General features: G+C 40.2%; 2 protein-coding genes across 5 annotated transcripts in view; both read right to left on the reverse strand.

The window, feature by feature from the left end:
* The window catches only part of LOC124859137 (protein FAM13A-like), a 27469-nt gene extending 18938 nt beyond the window's left edge, over window positions 1-8531 (reverse strand). Inside the window, exons 1-5 of the mRNA XM_047351702.1 lie at window positions 8293-8531; window positions 7411-7612; window positions 7066-7275; window positions 4165-4345; window positions 1456-1630 (exon numbers count right to left, since the gene is read on the reverse strand). Of these exons, the coding sequence (XP_047207658.1) occupies window positions 1456-1630; window positions 4165-4345; window positions 7066-7275; window positions 7411-7612; window positions 8293-8316 (792 nt within the window). The 5' untranslated portion in view covers window positions 8317-8531. The remainder of the gene's footprint in view (window positions 1-1455; window positions 1631-4164; window positions 4346-7065; window positions 7276-7410; window positions 7613-8292) is intronic.
* Window positions 8532-9856: 1325 nt separating this feature from the next.
* LOC124859139 (monocarboxylate transporter 9-like) lies at window positions 9857-17276 on the reverse strand. 4 transcript variants are annotated; one of them, XM_047351708.1, is made up of 6 exons: window positions 17133-17276; window positions 15546-15803; window positions 14000-14143; window positions 12581-12676; window positions 11353-12228; window positions 9857-11220 (listed from the first exon to the last, which is right to left on the reverse strand). In XM_047351708.1, the coding sequence occupies exons 2-6, from the start codon at window positions 15742-15744 to the stop codon at window positions 11036-11038; spliced, it is 1500 nt and encodes a 499-aa protein (XP_047207664.1). In that variant the 5' UTR covers window positions 15745-15803; window positions 17133-17276; the 3' UTR covers window positions 9857-11035. The 4 variants fall into 4 exon arrangements, with proteins under 4 accessions (XP_047207664.1, XP_047207662.1, XP_047207661.1 ...); XM_047351706.1 differs by having other exon boundaries at window positions 17031-17209; XM_047351705.1 differs by lacking the exon at window positions 17133-17276 and adding an exon at window positions 16521-16829.
* Window positions 17277-22771: the final 5495 nt, after the last annotated feature.

Genomic DNA, 22771 nt, shown 5'->3' on the forward strand with positions numbered 1-22771 from the left:
TTCATTAACATGGCCAATCTACTTTGATTCCAGATGGAGTCTTATTTCAATAACGTCCATCACAGGCGTGGGCAACCAGCTTCACCATTGGGCTTGCCTGGAATACTAAGACAGGACAGGTGAAAAGGGGTCCGAGAAAGGAACAATGATGAACCAGTTAAAAGGGTCATTGATGGAAATGGGGAGTGAAGGCTGGCCCTTGTGATCTAATCCAACAGATAAGCTGCAGGAGCTTAAACCGCTTAATGCTGGTTCTGAAAGAAAGGTGTCAGAATATACAGTACATCTCAGACTAGTAAGGAAGCCCATGTTGACACCTGCCTACTATCAAAAGCATCTACAACAAGCATGTAAGTATAAGAAGTGGACCACAGTGCAACAGATGAATGTGGACAGATCTTAAGATCTATTTTTCTTTCTCACGTGGATGGCTGGGTGCATGTCTGTCGCTTCCCTGTGGAGCACAATGCATGAGGATACGCTAAGGAAAGATGGCAAACAGAGGGAGAAGAAGAACCAGCATCATGCAGGTTGTTATAATGTTATGCCTTATCATGTTCATCCCGGCTTCTCTAAATTTGTTACAAGTACCACCATTGATACTTGCTGTTTTTAGCAGTACTCAAAATAATTATAGTACTAATTAATTTGAAAAGTAAATACAAATGTTAACTGTGATATAGAGGTTATGAGATGCGTTCTTAAGCACATTTGTCAAAACGTCTTCATCACAAGCACAGTTGTGAAAGTCCTGAGATCTCCCAGTATGAACTGACGTCAGTACTTAGAATCATGTCCTTGTTCAAATATCGGAAAGCAATGGGATTTGGTAACTGATAGACTCAGTTGCCAAGCTAATTCATTGTAGCAATTTAAGCTAATAATGTATTTCTAAGCAATTTTTAAACACTAAAGCAAAATGTTTATTACAGAGGGGTGCACAGTATAGTACTGCATATCTGGAAGACTTAATGAGAAACACATGGTCAAATATACATGTACATTGTTTTTTACTTAAGTCACAAAATTTTATCGGTATGGCAGCCATATTGGATTTAAGGTTGGGGTTGGTGAGAAACCTCAGACTTTCCTAGTTGAGATTCTGACTTCAAAGGACATTTCTCTTCTTTTCTTCAAACTTTTAATTCTGAAATTTCAACTTTTCAGTCAAAATAAATCAATGACTACATTATACCAGTTATGAAGCACTAGTAAATAATGACAAAAACAGGTAAGAATTCCAAGTCATGCTAAAAAAATGTTTTTAAAGTTCTGTCAAGATGGTAGTGTTTAGAAAAGATGGTACTCTCTGGGGAGGTACTTGTAAAAAGTCTAAAAAGGAAAGAAGTGCTTGCAACCAGTTAAATTTAATTTCACAAGTGCTGGAACTAAAAACAAATCATACCACCAAATCAAGGACGGAACAATTGCTGTGAAAATAAGCATGACGTTCACCTCAAACTGTGAAAGAGCAGAGAGAGTAGGAGGAGGAGGTGAGGAAGAAGCAGCAGATGGAGTCATTAAGACCTCTTCTATGACTGGAAGGAGAACTGCCCGATATCTGAGAAGGTGGAGCAGTAGGACGTTACATACACTCTGCTCCTCCAGCATCCTGGGCCCTGTTGGAACGCTGCAGAAGGAGAAGAAAGAGGATCAACAACACAATATCATGTCAACACAAGAAGATTCAAAATTAGCCTTTAAGTTACAAACAGAGGTAAAGGTTTCCATCTAGTGGACAGAGGCATAAACAGCACTGTGCTGATAGGAACAGGTCAAACACTATTTAAAGCTCCCAGTACTAATGCTCACTGCAGAAAGTAATCATCACATTAAATCAAAATAAAAGTCTATAATTCCTTTTATCTTTTAGCTACATTTTATTTTCAACATGTTATTATATTGATTAGAAAAGGTACCCTTTTAATTTACTATAGGTTTAATGCCCCTTACACAAAATAAATACCAGGTTTAAATGGTGGCGGCCGAGAAAAAGTGAAAAACCTAAGCAGTAGCAGATGTTAGCATGGCAGACAGATCATCATGTGTTACATGACAGAGACATATGAGAGGAAATGGCTGTTTATGAAGACATTTGGGTGGCAAATATAGAGGAGTTATGGGGCTCTGACAGTGTAACTGAAGCTGTCAACAAGCATATATGTTCTAATGTTGTCATCAGGGGTGAAAGTGAGCCGGTACAGTCCGGTACTGCGTACCACTAAAAGATTTTGCGCCGGTACGCAGTATCTGGAAGAGGGAAGAACAGCTGTCTGCTATGAAGCCGTCATCCAGAACCAGTTACGGCTGCAATAATTCCCGAGCACAGAAAGAAGACCAGATCCGCTACCAATAGGTAGTCTTAAACACGACTTAATCAGTTTATAAATATTGTTATTTTCCCCTCATTCCAAATAGTTTCTGAACTGTTCTGCTAAGCTGGAGCCTCAGTGTTCTTGCTTTGCTTCTCTCCCCTCGGAGATCGAGGCTTTAATGAACGGCCAGCGTTTAAAACGAGCATCGCTACGTTTAATATCTGTCTGCTCGCTGCTAAATACTCCAGTTAAAAGCAAAAGGAGAGAAACTAGTTGTGTTTCATGTTATTTTGCTGAATTACAGCAACACAGTACAGCTCGAAAACACCGCTTATGACCAGAGATTTCACATTCACTACACGAGAGCGCATGCGCGCTTACCTCCAAAACAGAGCGGTTGCCAAGGAGATCGATGCGTCCGATTTAATGAACTGGGAGATTTTACACAGGCGGTGCACAGACATAAAAAACCACCGCTTGCATAAGGACAGGACGAACAATAAATCACTTACCATCTACAAACTTTTAAATAAAAACCTCGAAAACAACCGAACTGTCAAATTTTTTATTTTTTATTTAAAAGAAAAGACGGAAACTGAAGATGAAAAGTTATGAATTAGAAAATGGTTTATCATTGTTTCAAACATGGCAGTTCATTAACAATTGAAATATATATATATATATATTCTACATTGTCAAGTGATTGTAATTTCTGTCTTATACAGACACCCTACATTAAACTAAAATATTGATACGTTTTAATTAGTCTGAGTTTGGACTTTGCTGAGAGAGAGAGATCTCAAGGGGGCCACAGATGAGAGTAACAATTAACACACCCACACACATATATATATATATATATATACCCAGTATGCCCCCAGTGCCACCCCCCTAGCTCCGCCCTTAAGTACCAGCAAGAGTTTAAAACTACTTTCACCCCTGGTTGTCATACAGTGTTGCTTTGCCTGATTTAAAAACTTAAACCAAGCCAAAGAAAAGGCTTTTTGTGTATTAAACAGTCTTTATTAAAATGAATTAAATACTAAAGTCTTCTACAGCCTTTCCCTGTAAGAAGCAAAATGAACAGCATAATTTCCAACCTTCAGAGCCGCAATTCTTTTCCAGACTTCTTATTTTCCAGTTACCCAAACCCAAACACCTGTGCCTGTGGCTACAATGAGCATGTCCACTCAGATCCAGGCCTTTATGCAATCACTAACAGACATGGGATTAACTTAAACACAAAACCACTAATATAACAAAGATCAAGGAATGACGAGTCGACCTGATATAATGACTCCTTTCTACAGTCACACAAACCTAAAATACAGCAGTGAGTTGTTGAGTGTGGCTCCGTAGAGACTCAGGTTGTTTATAGTGACGGCTCGGTTTGGTAAACAGGAAGGGAGAAGCAACGAGCAAAGTCCTGAAGACCTTGTTCATATCTGTACGCCGTTTTTCTGTGCCAAGCTCTGCGTTGCAAGCCACAGATCACACCCATTTCCTAGGAGGGGGTGAACTCAACTTCACACAACAAAGACTCAGCAGCGACGCTTTTGAACTGTGCCACACATTTAAGAGGGTGCTATCATGAGAAATAGACTGTTTATTTCTTCAGCTCAGGATCTACCAGAATTACAAACATATGTGCAAAATAAACATTTACCTTAGAAAGTACAGCAGTCAGGTTACATGTATTTATAAAGCAACAGATATAGATGTAATTTCAACTTAAAATATCAAGAAATAAAAAGAAAACTGGCATTAAAGCTTCAGTCATGCTGTATTTGAATTCATTTCTCCTATTACATCTTTGAGGGAAAGTGAAGCTTGATCAACATCAACTTACCGAAATATACAAGGTCCAAAGATAGTAGCTATATTTTCCACAGGCATGTGGTTGGACTGACTCTGAGAGGCCACTCTGGACAGAAACTGGATGAGGTAAGACAGAATATGGAGGTTGGAATCAGGCAGGAGGCAAAGGTTTTCTCTCAGTCTTTGGTTCAGTTCTGGCTCCAGTGCATGTCCTAAAAATACACAAAAACATCAAAAATGTATTAGTTTGCAGGCTTCACACTAACTACCCTGGTAAAGATGTGTAAAAAGCTTTATGATAAACTCTTCTTTTATTGAACTAGAATATTCTTACACTAACAAATAGAAAAGCCAAATCCTTAATTTGAATTTTTTTTTTTTTTTACCTTACCACAAATGGCACCATTTTTTACCATCTAATGGTAATCAGTAGTTTGTACCACATTCTTTGTTAATAGGACTGCCGTTAAGAGTTCCCCAAAAACAGCAGTTCTCAACCCTGGTCCTCAGGGCCCACTGTACAGGTCCTTCTCAAAAAATTAGCATATTGTGATAAAGTTCATTATTTTCTATAATGTAATGATGAAAATTTAACATTCATATATTTTAGATTCATTGCACACTAACTGAAATATTTCAAGTCTTTTATTGTCTTAATATGGATGATTTTGGCATACAGCTCATGAAAACCCAAAATTCCTATCTCACAAAATTAGCATATTTCATCCAACCAATAAAAGAAAAGTGTTTTTAATACAAAAAACGTCAACCTTCAAATAATCATGTACAGTTATGCACTCAATACTTGGTCGGGAATCCTTTGCAGAAATGACTGCTTCAATGTGGCGTGGCATGGAGGCAATCAGCCTGTGGCACTGCTGAGGTCTTATGGAGGCCCAGGATGCTTCAATAGCGGCCTTTAGCTCATCCATAGTGTTGGGTCTTGAGTCTCTCAACGTTCTCTTCACAATATCCCACAGATTCTCTATGGGGTTCAGGTCAGGAGAGTTGGCAGGCCAATTGAGCACAGTGATACCATGGTCAGTAAACCATTTACCAGTGGTTTTGGCACTGTGAGCAGGTGCCAGGTCGTGCTGAAAAATGAAATCTTCATCTCCATAAAGCTTTTCAGCAGATGGAAGCATGAAGTGCTCCAAAATCTCCTGATAGCTAGCTGCATTGACCCTGCCCTTGATAAAACACAGTGGACCAACACCAGCAGCTGACACGGCACCCCAGACCATCACTGACTGTGGGTACTTGACACTGGACTTCTGGCATTTTGGCATTTCCTTCTCCCCAGTCTTCCTCCAGACTCTGGCACCTTGATTTCTGAATGACATGCAGAATTTGCTTTCATCCGAAAAAAGTACTTTGGACCACTGAGCAACAGTCCAGTGCTGCTTCTCTGTAGCCCAGGACTGGGGAATGTGGCACCTGTAGCCCATTTCCTGCACACGCCTGTGCACGGTGGCTCTGGATGTTTCTACTCCAGACTCAGTCCACTGCTTCCGCAGGTCCCCCAAGGTCTGGAATCGGCCCTTCTCCACAATCTTCCTCAGGGTCCGGTCAACTCTTCTCGTTGTGCAGCGTTTTCTGCCACACTTTTTCCTTCCCACAGACTTCCCACTGAGGTGCCTTGATACAGCACTCTGGGAACAGCCTATTCGTTCAGAAATGTATTTCTGTGTCTTACCCTCTTGCTTGAGGGTGTCAATAGTGGCCTTCTGGACAGCAGTCAGGTCGGCAGTCTTACCCATGATTGGGGTTTTGAGTGATGAACCAGGCTGGGAGTTTTAAAGGCCTCAGGAATCTTTTGCAGGTGTTTAGAGTTAACTCGTTGATTCAGATGATTAGGTTCATAGCTCGTTTAGAGACCCTTTTAATGATATGCTAATTTTGTGAGATAGGAATTTTGGGTTTTCGTGAGCTGTATGCCAAAATCATCCGTATTAAGACAATGAAAGACCTGAAATATTTCAGTTAGTGTGCAATGAATCTAAAATATATGAATGTTAAATTTTCATCATGACATTATGGAAAATAATGAACTTTATCACAATATGCTAATTTTTTGAGAAGGACCTGTATGTCATGTTTCAAATGGTTCCCTGATCCAACACAGCTGATTCAAGCGAGTAGCAGTAGGTCCTCTTCAGTATGCCATAAAGTGCTGCTGAAGCCTGTTAGTCATCCTTTCATTTAAGCTAGGTGTGTGGCAGCAAGAAAACACTTAAAACATGCAAGACTGTGGTTCCTGAGGACCAAAGATGAGAATCACTGCTCTATAACACCTCACAAGGCTGGACCATACAGAGAGAGGAACTTTTGACCATTCCTCCTTCCAAAATCACTCTGGATCATTCACAAAGCGGAATTATATTTTTTTCTGACCAAAGCAGAATTTAGCAAACTTACAAGTTTACTTTTGTTATGAAAGGACAGAAACTACTTGTTTTAGTGACATCACTCCCAACCATTTGGGGTATAAATAGTGTCTGATAGTTATTATAGAGACTATGTTACCCCAAGATGCTGCTTAGAGATCTTTTAGCTCACTTATCATCCTTCTCTCTGTGCGTGGTGATAAGTCCCTTAGTCCCTATTTCGTTTTAGATTTTTAAAACAAATTCAGCTAATTTCTTGTAGCCATTTCCTCTCCTATGAACATCAAAATACATCTGCCTTACTTGAATGTCATGTTCTTTTGACTTGAACAGTAGCTAGCTAGGAGTGAAAGGCATACAGCCCAGGGCAACAGGAAGTTATTGAAAACCAAATAAATGTTCCTTGACACTTTAATGAACCTAAATTTATAAAATATAAATAATTCACATCTGAAGCATAAGAAATACATAGTGATATTATATATAGTTAATTAAAATGTAATCAAATTCACACCATAAAAATAATTTGTTATTTTCTCAAGTACCAGTTAGGCTCAGAACGAGCTGTTTGAGTTGCGGCTCAGGAACTAAAGGAGTAGGCAATTCCCGCAGGAAGAGCTTGAGTAGAGAGGCTACAGTGGGGATGTCCCCCTCTTGTTCCAGATCCACTCTCTCTCCCTGGTCCCATTGCTGCCTCAGCTGCCTGGTTCGTGCCACAGACCCACACAAACGAAACAGACCCCTGTGGTGCAGTCCTAAAATAAGGAAAACAGACTCAGTCACTACATATGAGGATGATATCTGAGTTAAATGGAATAAAAAATAGTGAATAAAGAAAGAGTCGCACACAGCAGGGAAACTTTAAGTTGAGAGAGATGTACCTTACGTACCATTCTTATCCAAGAATTCCACCATGTCTCTTAAGACAAGAGGTATCCCAAAGACCATCTGCCCATCATCTTTTAATTTTTCCAACGTAACACCGAATACACACCCTGGTGGTACTTTGGGAACTGGAACATGTGCAGGAACAGTGAGTTCTGGGCAGACCTTAGCTTTGGGCCTCAGGATTCTCACTGAAGATGTGTCGCTCTGCAGTGAGAGGAGACATCATATTACAAGGACAAACACAAGAAGTAGCTTAAAAACTTAACTTTGGCCAAATGTGCTCTAATTTGAAATCCACCTTGATTTTAGAATATACATAAACACATTTACATATAGAAAAAAATTCCAAACATTAGCAGACTCAAATTAGCTTCTTTGCTTATTTTTTCTAAAGTTTATCAATAGTAAAAGTACCAAGGTTCACAATGGATGGATGGATGGATGAACAGAAATACAAAAAGTAACAGCGTGTATAGGAATTGTACAGGTAGTAATGATGAAAAAACATTAAAACCAAAAGTATTATAAGTAATATTTTAAAAGGTTTTTAGTGTTTTGAAATATATGAAATACAAAAACATTATTAAAAACCAAAGTAATTTGTTGATAAAATGATTAGTATGTCAGAATTTTTTTTCATTACTGACCCTTAATGTAACATAAACTAACTCTTCCTAAAAAGTGATATCTGTCTTCACTACTCCAAGGTATTTGATACACGTCCAATCCGTGCCTAGCAACATCATGGCACACAGACATGATAAAACGGGCCCCGCTGAAAAAGGTAAACCTGCACTAAACAAAGTTGGACATGCTGCAAATTGACGTGGGGAAGCACCAAGTCATAGAATGACACATTAAATAGTATTTCAAGGTGAACTTACACAGAGTGAAGCGCTTGCGCCCATTTTTCAGCTCAGCGAACAGGAGTTGAAGACGGACTTTCTTCTGGTCCACATGATGCTCCGCTTACGGAAACTTTCGAAGATTTGCGACTAATTGTTGCCATGGTCTTCACATCCCGAGGGCTGGATAACAGCTAGTCAAAAAACGGTTTTAAAAAAGCAATTTGTTTTAGCTCAGTTCGTTGCTGCTAACTTCACTGGCAAATTGTTTACGTTACTAGTCACGTGGTACACGGTCGCTAAGGGAGTTGCTAAGGGAAGCAGTTGAGTGGTTCAGGATGCTCAGGTGAAACGATTTCCATCAATATTACTGTTTTACTAGTCTGGCCATTTCACGTTTCAAGGGCCTGAAGCATTATTATTATTATTGTTATTTCGGGGAAATTTAAGTTACTGTCTAAAAGGCGCATTTTACATGAGATGACAAATGGTACTTTATGAACATTGTTCCAAAGAAGTATATTCCTGTTTGGAATTCCATTGATTTCTAGCCTTTAATTTTTTTAGATTCAGCAGTTTAAAAAACATTTTCCTCAAATTTCAAAAATGTATAAATAAAAATATGGTGCTGGAAGGGATACTTCACTGTTATGTTGTTGCTGGCATCTGGACTAACTTAGATCAGCTCTATTTCGCAATCTACTAAAGATATAATGCTCTCACCTGTCAAATCCGGACAAAAATATTTTTGTTTTGGAAAAATTCAGAAAAAAGCTTTTCCTATTAATTTTTGGCATATAAATCCGAGTTAAACATTTGAAGTTTAGTTTAACAGTTAACAAAAAATTTTAAAAGCTAAAGTCAGAGGCTAAAGGGCTGTGAAATGATCCTTTTTCAACTTTAAATCAGTGTGCATTTATCTGGGAGTTCTCTTTCAGTAACTCCAAAACTAAAACAATCGATAATACTAGAACAAAAAGCTCAAGTTATGATGTGCTAAATCAATGATAATGTTATTTAAATTAAAAACAATGTGGTGTATTTTTCAGAAATGTAGACTGTTATCTTTTAACTGATTACTTTTTCAGCCACCTTTACCCCTATACCTTTAAATAAATTGCAGCGCAACAAATCACCTTCAAATTTGTAATTAGTAAACAGAAGCTTATAGGGAAAACAAACTGCTTTCTGATCAGATGGGACCAACATTGAAATTTTGGCTTACATGTAAAAAGCAACGTGTGATGCAGAAAACATACACTGCACAGCACCCTGAACACACCATCCCCACTGTACAACATGGTGGTGATGGCAGCATCATGCTGTGGGGAAGCTTTTCTTCACATAAAACTGAAATAACATACATTGAAGTCTGTGGCTGTAATGTGACAAAATGTGAAAAGTTCAAAGGATATCAAAATTTTGCAAAGCAGTCTCAATGTAATGTTATATCTTCTCGTTTTTGAAAGGACCAAGTAGGTTTTGCAATTCTACACTATTACATTTGGTATGAGCGAGGATAAGTAAAGGTTTCTGACCTCTGACCTAAACTTATGTTTGCGAGAGTTAGGACTTCATAACAAATGCATCATGAACAGCAATACACACTTGTACCAATAAAAATGTCTTTATTGGCACATTTTAAATAAAACAAAAGAACTGGCATAAATATTACAATGATGAAATACAAAAATGAGAGGCTACAACATACAGTCAAATGGCTACAGTATCTTATCTGCACCTTCTAACAAAATAATGCTAAACACTAAAATCCCAAATTCAATCTCAGACCTGAAACTGGAGTCACCAAAAACATCTGTAGTGGTTTACTTAACAGCATTGAGTTACATTTAAAATAACCACATTGATAACAAGTTTTAACAGCTCTATGGCCAGTTTTGTGCATATAAAAGTCACTAGCACATAGGGCTTTACAAACTAGGTCTAATACAAAGATATAACAATTAGGTGAACATGTGTGTCCAGGAATGCACACAAAACAAACATACATAAACAGAGAGAGAGTGATGGAAAAGGACCAGGGAAGTCCAGGTGAATGTCTGTGAGGTCTCATGATAAGCACATACAGCACAGAGAATCAGCATGTTGGAAAATTGTCGTACATACAGCAAAATCCACCCCACCCACTGTTTCTACATGTTTTAGAATTATCTGTCTGATCCAGAAACAAGAGGTAAACTGAGCTTAAATTATTGTAAAACATTTCAAACAAATTTGACGCACCTAAAGGCCTCATGACAAAGCAAGGCCTATTCGTTGATTTAACAGGCATTATGTGATGACAGGCATTGGCTAGCATGGATCCTTTGGTTACATACCGAGTGGAACAATTGCTTACACAGACCAAAATACCAACAAATTTTACTCTTCATGAGTATCAAAAAAAGATTCCAACCTACGTATTATAAATTATCATCTACTTCAAAAAAAAAGGTGATCATATGTGCGTTTTGACACAAAATTTTACTGTTACACTTCGTGGTCTTCAGGAAATTTTCGATTTTTACCAACATTGTTCTGTTAACCTCGTAAAATGAGGTAATAAGACACATTTTCATAACAGGCTTTAGAGTCAATACTTCAAAAATATCTGTTGTAAGTGGGTTGAACCTGAGAACCTGGTATATTGAAATTTTGCAGCAGAAAAAAAGAAGAACCCCAGCATATTCAGAGAAAAAAACTTTGTCTCCAGGAGTTTGTTTGGGCATAGAAACAGTCAGTGAGCAGCAGGTGCTGTGATCTTCATGAAACGTGCTTAAATTTAGGCTACTGAGGCAACTTTTTCACAGGTGAAGGTGTATTGGACTTCGGGTTTGTCATTCTCAGAGGGCCTCCTGTTCCAGCAGGGCAGACTGAGAAGAAAGAGAATAAATGCTCCCAACAACACGCAGCTCCCACTGAAGTAAAATGCCAAGTCGTATGACTGCGTCCAGTCGAAAAACCACCCTAGAAAGTGATATGAAGAAACACCATGGTCAGAACAGTCAATGAGGCTTCAGACAGGCAAGGTCTTACAACTAACACATGAAAGCTGGCAGTGTAGGACGCTTAAAACATGGATAACAGCAAGTGCCTCACCTACAACAGGGGGTCCAAGCATGATCCCAAAACCCCCGAAGAACATCAGAATGCCGTGGGCTTGTGTCAGTCTGTCTAAGCCAACAATCTTAGTGGTGATGTAAGAAGTGAGCGACCAGTTTCCAGAGAAGAAACCAAGGATGGCAGTCAGGATCTGCAGTCCAATGTAACTTTTGGTGATGGGGATAAGGAGCAGTGCCAAACCCCCTGCAAACATCGTGAAGGCGTATAAATAGATGCCGTTGATCCATTTGACGTCCACCAGGATGCCCAGCGCTAGTTTGCCTATGCAAGTGGCAATAGCTCCAATTGATACAAGAGGAATGACGCTAACTTCTTCAATGAGTCCTTCACTCTGTGCCACGTCCTCGATAAAGAGGACTGGTGGAAATGCGCCCAAGCTGAACAGGAAGATGGCAATGCAGAAAGCCACCATTTCTTGGTCCTGCAAGATCTCGTACAACGACTGCATGTACTTAGTGTAAGCCTTCTGCTTTTTCTTGATTGCTTTCATGATGGCTAACCAAGCTAGGGGACCCTCTTTCTTCTCCGTCTGAATGGACAAGTCCTTGGAATCAATGGTGATGAGCAACTCTTTCACGGTGAGAGATTTCTCTGGAGTGGTTGTTGCAGAACCCACCGCAATCTTGAGGTCATTGAACGGTGACTTCACGAAGAGCTGTTCCTCTGTGTCTCTTTCAAGGGCGGCCTTCTGTTTGAGGTAGTACCCTGGCATGTTGAGTGGCCTCATGAAACCAGAGCACGCCATGAGATTTAGTGCAATGGCTCCGATGATGAGCAAACAGCCATTCAGGCCATAGAGAACAATTAGCTCATTTTGAGCGGTGGCATAGATGAACGCCCCAACGCTGGTGCCTGCATGAGAGGAGGGAGCAAAGATTTAATTTTGGTGTAAATTAAAGCCATAGAATTTAAGGTCACAGTGCATACAAGAGATAAAGATGCACAGTCTTTCACACAGTTCTACCTTATCAACCCCAAGGGGTCAAACTTCCTGATCTATTACCAAGAAAGTTTTAAGTCTCAGCCAAGCCAGATCTGGCAAAAGCTCAGTCCATCTGTCTAATTAATAGACCTCTCCGTCTTAACTACTCTACATATATTTACCTGAGCTTTTTAAGGCTCCCAGCAGCTCATACATTAAAGAAGTGAGCATGGAGAACAGGCAGACACCCAGAGATCTCAGGGCAGAAGAAGGTGGGAGTACCTGTGGTGACAATGCCAAGGGCGAGGCCGCGTCTCTTGTCAAAATACTGACAGGTGATTGTCAAGGTGGCTGCGTAGACAAGACCACAACCCAGGCCTAAGAAGAAAGAAAAATATATAATCCATTAGTGTGGATGAAAAGGGTCACATTTTCTTCATCTAAATTCTGTTCTGTCTGTTCTATGTTTAAAAATACATGTTTAGTTTTAAAGGGGAGTGTGTGACATAAGATTAATGCAACCCTCTTAGGAAAATATGTAACATGATGAGTAGTAAACAAGCTACATGCACTTCAGCAACCGTCAGTCATTTGAGGGCATCTCCAAAAATAAACTGCTCTTTAAATATGCATACCATCCCTTGTCATCGCACCCTGCATGAAAAGTAGCATAGGTGGTAAGAGGGTTCACCAGAATGAAAAACACCTGGACAGTCACTTAATATGCAGCAACAGGTGGTAGCTGAGTCCGTGCATAACCACCGGTCAAGGAACAAAGGCAGTAAAATCCTAAATGGGAATTATGGCTGAGTCATTGGTTCTTATTTTTCTTTCAGCAATGGTCAGCAGTTAAATATATATCCTGTCATCATTTCTGGTCCATTGGTATTTATTAACTAGTAATTAAGGCTAAAGTCAGTCTCTGATGTTACATAATGGTTTGGCTCAACATGCACTGTTGCTTGTTTTCAGTGATAATACAATGTGTTATGATATTCGCAAAGGTTAGAAGTACATGAGGCAAATTTATGCCAAGGAAGAGATCAACATAACCCACATATTTTATTACTACAAGATAAGATCCAAATGGAAACACCTACCTCACTGTCCTCTAGACCCAGTAGTTATCTAACTGTGGGACTAGGTCTGCGTTTAATTGTACTCAGAGTACATTTTGCTTCAGGAGGGTTCTACTTAAAATGGAAGTGGAGAATTTTTCAAGGATCAACCGTGAGAAACTTTAGTAGACGACTAAGAAACAAAAACTGCCATGCTGACGTTGGAAATTAACTATAAGAAAAACATCAAACCCAACTTAAATTCTAGTTGTAAGCGGACAAACTACTACCATTTGCCATTTTTGCCATCAGTGACCAGTCTATTTACTACTAATAAAATACGCTAATAGCAATGTCTGGCTCTGTGATTATTACATTCATACACTAAAGAAACATGTTCTGAAATAGCAGCTGTACGTGTAGTTAAATGTGTGAAAGACTGAATTTTTAAAAATCCTGTGCAAATGGACATAAATGTTTTATTTCATGAGTTCTAAAATGTCTTGACAGTATGGTGCTACTTAGAAAACAGTATTTATAGTAGTTATAAAAAGTTTAAGAGCAACCTCTTTTGAAGTTGAAGTAAATTTGATCTCCTCATTTTATCTAAAGCGACATAGAGGTAAAATAAGTTGCTCCTTACCAACAACAATTCCATAGGAAAATATGAGGAACTGGATGTTTGGAGCAAAGGCACTGAGCATCAGGCCGCCTGCCACCATAACACCACTGAAAATGGTCACAGGACGTGCTCCAAAGTTGTCTACGCAGGCACTGCAGATGGGACCTGAGGGGAAGGTGGAGACAGAATGGCAAAGGGAGAGAAAAATTGAGTCAAAGCAAATGGCAGTCTAACAGGAGCTAAAAATATCAAGCTAAACAAGGACAGAGAAGATATATAGTGCTGTGTCATGCTCTTAATAACAGAGATTCTGAGAAGAGCAATGCATTGCTGCCTCTAGCCAACTACTGCCTCCTCAAATTACATTTGAGGTGTTGTTACATTCTCCAAAATGGTTAAATTGATTTTCTAGTTTCACTGTTCTTTAGGGTAAACATGCCAGCAACTCTTAACTGTTGGACAACATTTCTAGGTGCATCTGGGTGAAACCTGTCAAACATGGTTTTTTCACTAATATAAATGCATCGTTACCCTGAGGCTGGTTAACTCGTGCATCATGCACACCTTTCCTGATTTCATTCCTCTGAGATCCTGATGGTGACTTCTTTCCCTGCTGTCGTCTAGCAGGAACTGCAGAGCTTTAGCACACTGACAGCCAGGACACACGTCTGGGTCTTGCCCAGACCTAAGGCCAGATCTGTCCAGTTTTGATTTCCCCCCACACTCTCTTTTGAGAAAGACAGCAAGAAGCCAGGCTGAAAGGTGAGCTCTGCCTAAGATGGAAATGTCACAAGTCTATCACTGCCCCTGTTTGCGAGGATTCCTGGAGGATAGATAAACATCTACACTGGTCTAAAGGCTAACCTTTTATCAAGTATTATTTCCGCTACATTTTGCCACATTTTTATTTATATTTTCAAGAGCAAGAAAAAATCCAGCCCTCAAATCCACATGTTTCTTTCTTATTGGTGTCTTCCTCCATCTCTCCTTTCCTCTCTCAGCGTCTTAGCCGTTGGCTCAACAGCTAAATGATCCTCCTACGTTAGCAGCATGGATGACAAACACTTGCTTAGCTCTCTGGAAAAATCAATAAGTGCAACTCTGCTCAAGGAGCCACAAAGTGCTCATAATCATGGTGCAACTTTGTCCATCTGTTGATTAAACCCTGTTGTGAAAACTGTGCTATAATTCAGGGCCGTATAGTTTAATTGCTCCTACTGCACTCATCATTCAGACTTTGTGCCTCTTTCTGCAGGTGTGAATGTGAAATGGTTCTGTTTTAAGTTTCACTTTAAACACTAAACATATAGTTTTGTTACCTGAAAAATACATTCCTGCTAATTATTGATATTATTCATGGTGGATGTTTAAAATCTAAAAGTCTCTTTTTTTAAATAACATTGATAAGTGGTAAGAGATTAGACTTGTTTTTTTTCTTGATGTCAGTTTATTCGGGAAAATTTTTATTGATTAAATGAATAATAATTAATTAATAGAAATAATAAATAATAATTCCTGGAAGAGCTATAAGCAAGTCTGTTGCATGACTGCAATGGTTGCTACTCACTGGCTATTAATCCCACTCCTGCCACCAGAGAGCCCACCCAGGCTGTCATGCCCTTGCCCTCCTGGTAGGTGTGCAGCCACTCCGGGTACAGGACGCCCACGGACTGGGGTGATCCATAGGCCAGGAGCTGGGCCATGAAGGATGCAGCGACAATTGCCCATCCCCAGCCTCCATCCAGGACTTTGGTGGATGAAGTCATGGTGCCGATGTTATTGGGGCCCTCTGAGATCTGTTACAGCTTTTCCTGAGGAGAAATTCCTTAAAAAAAAAAGAAGAAAAACAAATATATTGTTAATTTATTTTCAGTATGACTATAAAATGCATCCGATTTTTTAAACACAACCTACAATCTTCCTAATTAGTTACTCCTAACCTCGATGTAAGGAGGGCTGCTGCAACACCTGGCCTGGGCTGTTGGGCACATGAGGTCCTCGGCTCTATGTGACTGCAGCCTCTCCACAGCCAGCTGCCCTATTTGTTGCTTTCTGTCTAACCACACCTTATAGGAGGTGGGGAGTGAGGCTGATCTCCCCTCATTCCTTCTGTAACCCGTCTTTTCCATGATTCCTCCCAGATAGGAGAGCCGTGTCTTGACGTTGATCATATACAGTACTACTTTCTATTATATGAAGCCCGCTGCAGCTTTTTTTTTTTTTTACACCACTGCAGCATAATAAATCCCCTCTCATTACATGTTACTAACAACCCAGACATGGGTTTACAAATTGATGCAATAGGCTATTTTCATCTGCTCGCCAAGCATTCAAATAATATAGTTGGTTTGCTTTTTTCATTTTAAAGAATGTTATATTTATTCACTGAAATCTAATGAGGAAAACCAAGATGCGGTATTACCGTGATATTTACCGAAAGCACAAAATGTTTTTCCTTTTTTTCGTTAAATCACGGCGAGCTACTGGGGGCAAAACAAAGCATGTATAATGTTATCTATTCATAAACAAAAGCGTCACTCACCTTAGCATCTACAGCAGCGGAAGCGCCTGCGGAGCTGCGCACTGTGCGGAAACTTTTCATGTATAGAAAAATCTCTCTCTGACACAATTTTTACGAAATATCAGCCACGGATGTTTTGCCTTATGATGAGCTATTTACGATATGCGTGCGAAGACGGAGCCGTTCAATATCGCACAATAGTGCTCATTGTGCGCTGGCTTTTTCCTTTTTACTGCTTTGTTGTCGGTGACAAACTGGTTCAAAGCTGTTCTTGCTGGTCCAGCAGCAGCTAGAGCGCTGAGGAACCGCCGCTTCCTCCTTGCGCGTCTGAAGCGCAGCGCGCAGCGCACAGGCTCTGTGTCTCTACGCAAATATGTGGCGGCTGCTTTCGTCTGTGGCTCTAGTTTCTACTTTTATTTTGCTACTTTGCTCAATTCTTAAACGATTACACGGAAAATAAGCACACAAATTAGCGCGGAGAGAAATTCACATACAAAACCACTCTTTCTTTCTTTCTTTCTTGTTTTTTACCTGCAAAGTTCATTCAGCCGGAAGAGACACGGTTTCTTTGTTTTTCTTTCAATGAAGCACCTTGATTAAATTAATAGTAAAAAAAAGGTTATTGGTAATAACCTGCATGGTTATGGGTGGAACAGGAAGAAGCTGCTCCAGAGATGAGTGTGAGTGAACTCCTTCCCTCCAGTCATGGTTAATGCTGCCATCAGTCCAGTCTGAACCGGTTAATGGGTAAATAACACCACCACACAGCACCAGTGGGACGCGCTACCTGGAGTAACCCCGCTGTAAGTCGCAGTTAACGTGAAATAGCACAGAAAAGTCTTCAATCTGCTTCCTGATCTCTCATCCTGAATATAAGACAAAGTATAAAGGCGGAGAACACTGTGAAAGGATAAGCAGGGCACAGGATTATGGCTGCAACACCATAAATAGCCTGATCAAGTAAGAAATAACTCCAGGGAAAATATTTTGTGTCAGATTTATTTGTTGGCAGATGATGGGCTGATTATGAGAAAACAAAATGTCAGTCATGTCTTTCACTTACTTACTTAAAAGTTTGAATACCCATTGAACGTTTTTTACATTTTGTCACATCACAGCAACAAACGTCTATGCATTTTTTTGAGATTTCGTGCAATCAAGTTACCAAAAAGTATCCCGTAGTTGTATGAATTCATATACAGTACGATGAGTCAATACTTCATAGAACCACAGTTTGCCTCAATTACAATTGCATTTCATTTGACCCTCCTGCCCTCATATTCTGTATACACCCCTTGTCCTGTGGTCTTAATGACTCTAGCTTCACTAAACCCCCAATATAAAGCAGCTTAATTGAATTTTAAACACCAAATCTATTTTGCCTGAAGAAACATCTTGCTATTCACCCCAAGTTGAGTAAATGCCTGAATTTTCCATTTTCACTTGACAGAAAGACTGTATTTATTTAGTAGATACCACTCGTTTCTACCACACTGTTAATTTTATTATTTTTTGTATAAGGGGTGAGCAATATTTGTATATAGACTAAAGTTGCAGAAATATGAAACGAGTAGTTTTTACTGCATTTTTATTCATCCCAGTAAGTCCATTTTTTGTGCCAATGAAGAACAAAAAGCCAGATAATATACAGAATCAAAATGTGAACATTTGAACCACTCAACATAACTCAACTAATGAGCACATTTAGGACAGTATGCAAGTGCACATCCTTTGCAGATGTACATCTTACACCTCCAGCACACAGTCTGTGTTTTACAGCCCTTCTTTGGAGGCAGAACTGACACCTCTTACTGGGGCAGGGCAGGGGATGGGGAATCAGGATCCTCAGGTTTATCATGAACCCTCTTGACAGTTTTCACAACTGCTTTACAGGCTTCTGTGCAGGGGACATGCTCCATTCTTTTTATCCATTGATATACAAGTGCCATTTCCAACTGCTCCAGAAACACTCTTCTCTTGTCCTCTTGTTCTGCTCTTGAGGCATCTGGGTAGGGTTTATCTCTCTCCATATCACAAAGGCATTGTCGGCAGAAAAATCAACGATGTTGTGGAAGATGACCAGGGGCTAGCGGATAGTCATCCTTCTGCAGCTGTACGTTCCAATCACCTTATCCAGGTTATCCACACCTCCTTCACTGTGGTTGTATTCTAGAAAAATGGCTCAGGATTGCTAATGTCTGCCTCTGTGTGCAGGGTGCTAATAAGTACAACAGTATTGTTTTCTTTGAGAGATAGGAAACTGGAGTGGTGGTGGGTGTGAAGGCAAATTTGATGAGAGGAATTCTCTCTCTTTTGATGCAAGCAGTGCAGGTGGGAGCTCAGGCTTGTTCTTTCGAACTGTGCCAACCATGGTGATCTTCCTCTTCAGGAGCTGCTGTCCAAGTTCATAAGAGGTGAAGACATTGTCACATGTGACATTGTGACCCCTCAGTCCCTCTGTCACATCAAGCACAACCTACTTCCCCTGGTTTTTCTTTGGGCCTTCATAGGTTGGCTTCCCAGTGTAGACTTGCATCTTCCAAGCGTAGCTGGATTTAGCATTGCAGGCCACCCATGACTTGATTCCATATTTTGCTGGCTTGGTGGGCATGTACTGCCGGATAGGACTTTGACCTAAGAGATTAGCATCAGTAATTAGTATCAGTGTCACATAAATCAACAGTGATAGTCACTTCTATTACAGATATGAAAATAAAATACCTCTGAATGGAACCAGTTGCCCATCCACTGTTACGTCAGGCCCTAGGTTGTAGAAGTATGGCAGCTGCTCCACCCATTGACCCAGACCTCTCTTATGGCTGCCAATTTTTCTGTGACACGTCTTTCGGGTCTTGACTCAAGGTTATTAAATCGTAGCAGTCTTGAGTACATGTGAAAGAGTTTAAGAGGCATCGTGGCACAAAAAGTTGCTCTTCCACTCTTTGCATCCCATAGACTAGCTGTAGTCTCACCTTGGTACCTGTATACACTAGTCAAGAGTAGCAGCCCTATGTGGTCAGTCTCATCTATCCTTTCCCAGCTGTCTACATATTTTCGAAAACCCTCAAGATTTGTCATTGCCAGGATTATTTTATCTATTGCTGGTGTAATAAACAGGTAGAATGTTGAGGCAATGTCATGAACATGGAAAACAGCATACCTGGTGGGTCCTGGGGTAATCTTCATGACATTTTGTTCTGTCATCCTGCCATGTTTGTGATATGCTGCTGAGGACCATGTTATTTCGCCGTTTTTTTGACAGGAAAGTATCTATTTCAACTTGAGGGATTTCTTCTTCTTCTGCGGATGAATCGGCATCTAGCTCTGGGTTGTATTCCTCCCCATCTTCTTCCTCTGATATCTCCTCCCCTTCTGAATCGAAGTTGTCTTGCTGGTCATTTGAAAAAAATATTTTCTAGAACCTGTTCAACAGTGAATCACACACTCATAGCTGCAGCAGAGAGGATCCTGGGGTACTGTAATCTGCAGCACCTCTATAGGCTCTTAGCTGCCTCAAAGACTAGCAATATTGTTACATTACGATCCAAGAGAACCTGTACTTTCCCGTACTGCTTTCCCGCTCTTTTTGCCTACTGTAGGGTGGAAAATCGCACACATACTCACCAGGTGGCAAAATTGTTACATTTCGATCACGAGATTCTACAGGTCCTTCTCAAAATATTAGCATATTGTGATAAAGTTCATTATTTTCCATAATGTAATGATGAAAATTTAACATTCATATATTTTAGATTCATTGCACACTAACTGACATATTTCAGGTCTTTTATTGTCTTAATACGGATGATTTTGGCATACAGCTCATGAAAACCCAAAATTCCTATCTCACAAAATTAGCATATTTCATCCGACCAAAAAAGAAAAGTGTTTTTAATACAAAAAACGTCAACCTTCAAATAATCATGTACAGTTATGCACTCAATACTTGGTCGGGAATCCTTTGGCAGAAATGACTGCTTCAATGCGGCGTGGCATGGAGGCAATCAGCCTGTGGCACTGCTGAGGTCTTATGGAGGCCCAGGATGCTTCGATAGCGGCCTTTAGCTCATCCAGTGTTGGGTCTTGAGTCTCTCAACGTTCTCTTCACAATATCCCACAGATTCTCTATGGGGTTCAGGTCAGGAGAGTTGGCAGGCCAATTGAGCACAGTGATACCATGGTCAGTAAACCATTTACCAGTGGTTTTGGCACTGTGAGCAGGTGCCAGGTCGTGCTGAAAAATGAAATCTTCATCTCCATAAAGCTTTTCAGCAGATGGAAGCATGAAGTGCTCCACAATCTACTGATAGCTAGCTGCATTGACCCTGCCCTTGATAAAACACAGTGGACCAACACCAGCAGCTGACACGGCACCCCAGACCATCACTGACTGTGGGTACTTGACACTGGACTTCTGGCATTTTGGCATTTCCTTCTCCCCAGTCTTCCTCCAGACTCTGGCACCTTGATTTCCGAATGACATGCAGAATTTGCTTTCATCCGAAAAAAGTACTTTGGACCACTGAGCAACAGTCCAGTGCTGCTTCTCTGTAGCCCAGGTCAGGCGCTTCTGCCGCTGTTTCTGGTTCAAAAGTGGCTTGACCTGGGGAATGCGGCACCTGTAGCCCATTTCCTGCACACGCCTGTGCACGGTGGCTCTGGATGTTTCTACTCCAGACTCAGTCCACTGCTTCCGCAGGTCCCCCAAGGTCTGGAATCGGCCCTTCTCCACAATCTTCCTCAGGGTCCGGTCACCTCTTCTCGTTGTGCAGCGTTCTGCCACACTTTTTCCTTCCCACAAACTTCCTACTGAGGTGCCTTGATACAGCACTCTGGGAACAGCCTATTCGTTCAGAAATTTCTTTCTGTGTCTTACCCTCTTGCTTGAGGGTGTCAATAATGGCCTTCTGGACAGCAGTCAGGTCGGCAGTCTTACCCATGATTGGGGTTTTGAGTGATGAACCAGGCTGGGAGTTTTAAAGGCCTCAGGAATCTATTGCAGGTGTTTAGAGTTAACTCGTTGATTCAGATGATTAGGTTCATAGCTCGTTTAGAGACCCTTTTAATGATATGCTAATTTTGTGAGATAGGAATTTTGGGTTTTCATGAGCTGTATGCCAAAATCATCCGTATTAAGACAATAAAAGACCTGAAATATTTCAGTTAGTGTGCAATGAATCTAAAATATATGAATGTTAAATTTTCATCATGACATTATGGAAAATAATGAACTTTATCACAATATACTAATATTTTGAGAAGGGCCTGTATATGTTCCCACATTTCTAGACACCCTCATCTATAGTACCACCCCCTTGGCTGCCAAGTCCAGGCAGTGTACAGGCAGAGCATTCTGCTGGAGAAGATCACACATTTTGTAATGTTTTTGTCTGCTACTGATAAATCTTAAACTAAAGCATTTTCACATTTTTTTGGTATGTAAATAACTCATGGGAATATCAATAAAGGTAACATTTGACCTTTCCTCTAATGCTGGGGTCAATCTAGGAAATGTCATCAAATTTTAAGTTGAAAAAATAGAATTTAATGTTTTTTTCTGCTTTTAAACTCGGTTTCGGGTCATTATGACATTGGAAAACCATGTCTTGGTAGGTTTGCAGTTTTGTATTTGCAAAAACTGTAAAAACCATTTATCCTTTTCCTTAAACTTTGTGTGGGTCTATCAAAAGAAATGTTAATAAAACACATCCAACGGGATGTGAATACTTTTGCATTGCACGGGAATGTCCTGTTTTTTTCTTGCTGATAAGGTGTGAGGGCAAGTGGGAGAATTGCTCTTTCACACTGTGCAAGCATCATAAAATTATATCACCCAAAGTTGTTGTCCGTGTTGTAAAAACCTCTTGTCAGATGCAGAGTACAGCATTGTCAGCAGAACACACTGTAGAGGGGAATTGTAAATAAAAGAAAATGAGAAATGAGCACATGGAAGATAGGCCATAAATGCTAGGGGATTTCGGGGGGATCAAAGGAAAAGTGCAAGAAGCGGGTTTCAAGAGAAAATATTCCTGAATCTTTGACCCATTTTTCCCATAACAGGGATCAACTGTCGGGATTGCTGTTCAAGAAAAGACTTAGCGTCCATAATCCCCAGTTAATTGTACTTTATACTGGCATTCCACTGACAAGTGCCTCCGGACCAGTTTCAACTAGATATAGTGCATGTAGGGGGCCTGATGTAAAAGAAAAACTCAATCAAGTTTTTAAAGTGGATTATTAACTGATTGTGGATTTAATGTTGGCTGTGAACT

This window comes from Girardinichthys multiradiatus, chromosome 22 (genome assembly GCF_021462225.1).
Source record: "Girardinichthys multiradiatus isolate DD_20200921_A chromosome 22, DD_fGirMul_XY1, whole genome shotgun sequence".
NCBI lineage: Eukaryota > Metazoa > Chordata > Actinopteri > Cyprinodontiformes > Goodeidae > Girardinichthys > Girardinichthys multiradiatus.

Bases quoted from the DNA above. Each gene is read 5' to 3' on its own strand.
- LOC124859139 (XM_047351708.1), bottom strand. From the start codon at position 15,744: ATGACTTCATCCACCAAAGTCCTGGATGGAGGCTGGGGATGGGCAATT. The intron at 12,229-12,580 runs GTACTCCCACCT...CCTCTCATGCAG, and splicing joins CCTTGGCATTGTCACCACAG to GCACCAGCGTTGGGGCGTTC. The intron at 11,221-11,352 runs GTGAGGCACTTG...ATCACTTTCTAG, and splicing joins GCTTGGACCCCCTGTTGTAG to GGTGGTTTTTCGACTGGACG.